At 34.2% G+C, this 4,262-nt stretch overlaps 2 protein-coding genes across 2 annotated transcripts; one reads left to right on the top strand and one right to left on the bottom strand.

Annotated features, from left to right (window-relative positions):
- Positions 1–213: 213 nt before the first annotated feature.
- Positions 214–1,600, top strand: LOC131068339 (uncharacterized). Its single transcript, XM_058003521.2, has one exon. It carries the CDS (start codon positions 344–346, stop codon positions 1,598–1,600), a length of 1,257 nt encoding a protein of 418 aa, XP_057859504.2. The 5' UTR covers positions 214–343.
- Positions 1,601–1,945: 345 nt separating this feature from the next.
- Positions 1,946–2,919, bottom strand: LOC131068340 (uncharacterized). The gene is made up of 2 exons (XM_058003522.2): positions 2,366–2,919; positions 1,946–2,236 (listed from the first exon to the last, which is right to left on the bottom strand). Exons 1-2 carry the CDS (start codon positions 2,586–2,588, stop codon positions 2,148–2,150), a joined length of 312 nt encoding a protein of 103 aa, XP_057859505.2. The 5' UTR covers positions 2,589–2,919; the 3' UTR covers positions 1,946–2,147.
- Positions 2,920–4,262: the final 1,343 nt, after the last annotated feature.

Here is a 4,262-nt window from a genome sequence, read left to right on the forward strand (position 1 = left end):
CACAACCTATGAAAATATGAAAGTAAATTTTCATGCTAATTACACTCGTATAATATGAAAATATCTACAATTAAATATATAGCTACAATATCTTAAAATATCTATCATCGTATGACCATTCATAGGAGGATAAGCACAACCTATGAAAATATGAAAGTAAATCCTATAATTGTTTCATCTGCTCGAGAAATACCCGAAACGCTTCATTCGACGAGCTTCATCTCAATTTGGACTTGGAACATCCTTTCAAAACATCCTTTCAAGTGATATAAATAAGTATTGTAAACACATTTTCCATGAAGCAGCATTAATTCTGGAATTACTATCAATTTATTACAAGACAATGGCAGAGAAAGGGAAGCGTTGTTACAACATTGCCCACAAACTTCAGAGCCGTGAGATTGGTAAAAGGTTGGCCTTGACAAATGTTCATCCTCAGATTAAGTTCCGCAATTTTCAGTTGCAGGAAGAGTTTGATACAAATCAACCATCCAAGATTGTCGAAATAGTTTCAGCTCGCGGTACTATATTTGCTTTGGCACAATCAGGTGTTTGTGCTGCATTTGACAGAGACACAAATAAAAGGCTCTGCTACTTGAATTTAAGTCCAGACGACCTTATTCGAAGGCTGTACTATAACGAAGAAAATGATTCTCTCGTGACAATATCAGCTCATCCTTCCGATAGATTCTCACTCAAGTACAGAACAACCCTACTTGAGTACATTAGAAGAGCTCAACCAGATGCTGGCTTTGCTTTGTTTGAGGGTGAAAAGCTCTTAAGGCTCGATCCTCTCAATGGGAAAGTTCTTGTTTTTTCAGCTCAAGATCATATTTACAAGGTGTTTGATTTGAAGAACTACACACTCTTGTACTCCATATCTGACAAAGAAATTGAAGAAATAAAGATCACTTCTGGTATAGTGCTCTTAAAATCGAAAAGAAGTGCTTGTGGAAGTATTCTTCCTCTGAGGATCTTATCTTTAGAGGATGGCAAAGTTTTGAAATCTTTTCATCTTGCATTACTACCCAACAAAGAGATAGAATTTTTTGAGCTGTTCCATGACAAGATACTCCTAAAACAAGAGAATGAATGCCTGCAAATGGTTGATGTTCAAAGTGAAAAGAGGACTGAATTGAGCGGACGAGAGTTTGAGAAGCCTTCAACATTTATTTTTTTGATTATGAAACGATTGTTCTTGATATTTAGCAGTGGGACTGTTTTTGTATGGAATGTGCAAGGAGAGCTGGTTGCATCTTACAAAAACAAATTGATATGGTTTTCTGCTTTAAAGATCAACACAACTATTGTTAAATTGACTTATGATCAGCTACTCCTTTCTTACAACAAAGTTCACAAGTCCATTGAAGATGATAAAAAAAGTTGCTCAATAAACATAAGCAACATCTTGACTGGAAATTGCTGTGCTACGATTGGTGGCAGTGACCCAGATGTAGGCATAAGTCGACCTAATCTATCAGTAATCCAGAACACCTTTCAAGACACTCTTGAAGACATTACTGCATTGTTCTACGACGAGGATAGAAATGAAATTTATACAGGCAATTCAAGAGGCCTTCTACATCTCTGGTCAAACTAATGTTAATGGAAAATAATGATTATTTTGAATTATAAGAAGTAAAAGATTTTTTTTTTTTCAAAGGAAGTAAAAGATTTTTGGAAGGGCTTGTCCTTGTAATTTTGAAATAAAAATGTGGAAAATGTCCATAAGATTCATATGTGCTTGTCCAGCTGACTTCCATGACAGTCTTCAGTAATTGGAATTAAAGCAATAACAAAAAGATATCTGAATATCTGTATTAATTAATTTCAGATGTCAGAAACGTTAATTAATCTATTAGCATTAGCCTTTATTCAATGATAATGTAAGTAAAATAGCTTATTTTGTTATGATTTTAAAAATTGACATCTTGATTGCTTAATTAAAAAATTGAAATCTAAAATTTTAACGATAGATGTGGGAGGTTTGATTACACCATGGAATCTCATGGAGTGCAGTCAACTAGCCTAGATAAGTATTCAGCATTTTGTACAAAATATTTGAAGGAAAGTTGAACCTGAATTGGATGGAAATGTTTCGCCTAATGTATTTTAGCATTTAGCAAAAATATCCCTTCCATTATGCTTTAGTGGATGTCCACACCCTCTTCCAAAGCTCCCATCTTGATAGAGGCAGAGGGGACCTTCGCAAAGGTTGTCGAGTCTGGCTTCACATCTGCCAATTGCGAAACAATTCATATTTACATCTGCCAATTCATACGAAACAAATCCATTTTGTACATATCCAGCAATCAATGCAGTATAAGAAACAATTGTTTTTGAGGCATTCCGTCAAACAACTCACCTGCCTTGTCTGTGCTCCTACATTTTGCATACACAGTTACCAGGGCATTTGTAACTTCTCTATTCCAAAGCTCGTATTTTGGCACAAGCAGGGAGAACGCTGGTAAAGGTTGTGAAATTTGGCCAATTACATTTACTCGAAATTTCCTAAAGCCTTTCAACATATCCATTTGTGCATATCCTGCAATCATTGCGGTCGACGAGGACACATCTTTTTGAGGCATTCTGTCAAACAGTTCGCATGCCTTGCCTATGCTTCCACATTTTGCATTCTGAGAAAACCCTTTTCGCTGCAGCCATCTGAGAAAAAGATTTTAGGAATGGTGTAAGGAAAAATAGGGGACAGAGGTGAAAATTAGATTGCTACTCAAAGGAAAGAAATCTTCGTGGACAAGGTCGATTTTTATCAATAGGATTTGGAACCATATCTTCATTTTCTAGGATTTGGATTTAGAGGTTAAAAGGTGTTTGGTTTAATGGTAAATTATATCTTGTAGACATCTAAATTATGTTGAGTTCAAATTTTCTCTAATATCAAAAAAGATAATTTAAAAGATACATTGAAATTTAAAAGATACATTGAAATGATATGTTTGTTAGATTCTTTGGAGGAAAAAGCTATAAGTCAATCAACATTTTAAATTGACAAATCTAAATGTCCAAATAAAAAAAGAAAGAGAAGAAAAATTAACAAAGAGTCTATAGAGAGGAAAATATGGTACAACAAATGAAAATTCTAAGATTTAGGAAGCGAGGGCATCCCCCATTGTAGAGAGTAATGAAGATCACACCCTGGAATGTTAGGGGATAAAATTTACATATCAAAATATGTTTTAATCAAGTGTCACATGGATATATCTAATGCAAATATATTTCTACTAAATGAAACTAAAATCAACAAAGTTGAAATAGGAACCTTTTTATTAACATAGAAATGATGGAAGGGTGACTTTATAGAATCAAATGGGGATTTTGAAGGTCTTGGCATTCTATAAAAGCCTTCTACTACCCAACTAGAGGTTCTAAACTTTGAAAAAAAATCGGTAAATCAATAAAGTCATAAGCTTTTCATCCAAGCTTCTATTTTTCTTCTCAATGTGATCTATGGCCATGTTGGTTGTGTTAAAAAGAAGAGAGTAAATGGGATCAAATTTCTAGCATCCTTGCGCCACTAATAAATGGACTAGTTATTACTAGGGATGATTTCAATGCAATAATAGCTAACTCAAACAAAAAGGTGAATTTGGTCAAGAAACTCGAGTTAAGGTGGAATTGCTCAAGCAACTCAATTTCATCTTCATTTCATGGACTTTATTAACTATTGGAACCTCTAGGACATCATTACAAAAAATTGTAGTTGCACTTGGTCTAACACAAGGACGAGCTTAAGTTACATACTAAATAGGTTTGATTAATTTCTCTATAATTGCAATTCGCCCAATCATCCAATTTAAAAGCTCTATTCATCTGATGTCTAGCTCAAATCACTTTCCCATCTAACTGATGCTTCATGAACACATGAGTCCAACCAAAAGTACTTTTAAACTCGGAAACATGTGGTTCAAGCATTCTACCCACAAAGTCACACTTGTGTGAGCATAACTTGTGAGACTTTTAATGGGAAGAGTGTCCAAGTACACTCCACTCTCTAAGGTCTCACTAATTGAATCCACCTTGTTGTAGGAATTCAAATTCTAACCAAACTAGAGCTAGTAGGTTTTTGGAGAGTCCTAAAAATCTTTTTATAGGTCAGATATTTAGCTACAAGGTCTCAAAAATCTATGTTGTAGATGATAATAAATAACCCATCTTTTAGCAACAAACTCATAAAACTTTACCAATCACAAGATCCCACATAAACCAAAAAGAAATATTTTTTGAAATATTAATATTCTATT

The sequence above is a fragment of the Cryptomeria japonica genome, chromosome 11 (genome assembly GCF_030272615.1).
Source record: "Cryptomeria japonica chromosome 11, Sugi_1.0, whole genome shotgun sequence".
Classification (NCBI taxonomy): domain Eukaryota; kingdom Viridiplantae; phylum Streptophyta; class Pinopsida; order Cupressales; family Cupressaceae; genus Cryptomeria; species Cryptomeria japonica.

Excerpts from the sequence above, each read along its gene's own strand:
- LOC131068339 (XM_058003521.2), top strand. The coding sequence starts at position 344 with ATGGCAGAGAAAGGGAAGCGTTGTTACAACATTGCCCACAAACTTCAG.
- LOC131068340 (XM_058003522.2), bottom strand. The coding sequence starts at position 2,588 with ATGCCTCAAAAAGATGTGTCCTCGTCGACCGCAATGATTGCAGGATAT. Across the intron at positions 2,237-2,365 it reads TAGGAGCACAGACAAGGCAG|ATGTGAAGCCAGACTCGACA; the intron begins GTGAGTTGTTTG and ends CGCAATTGGCAG.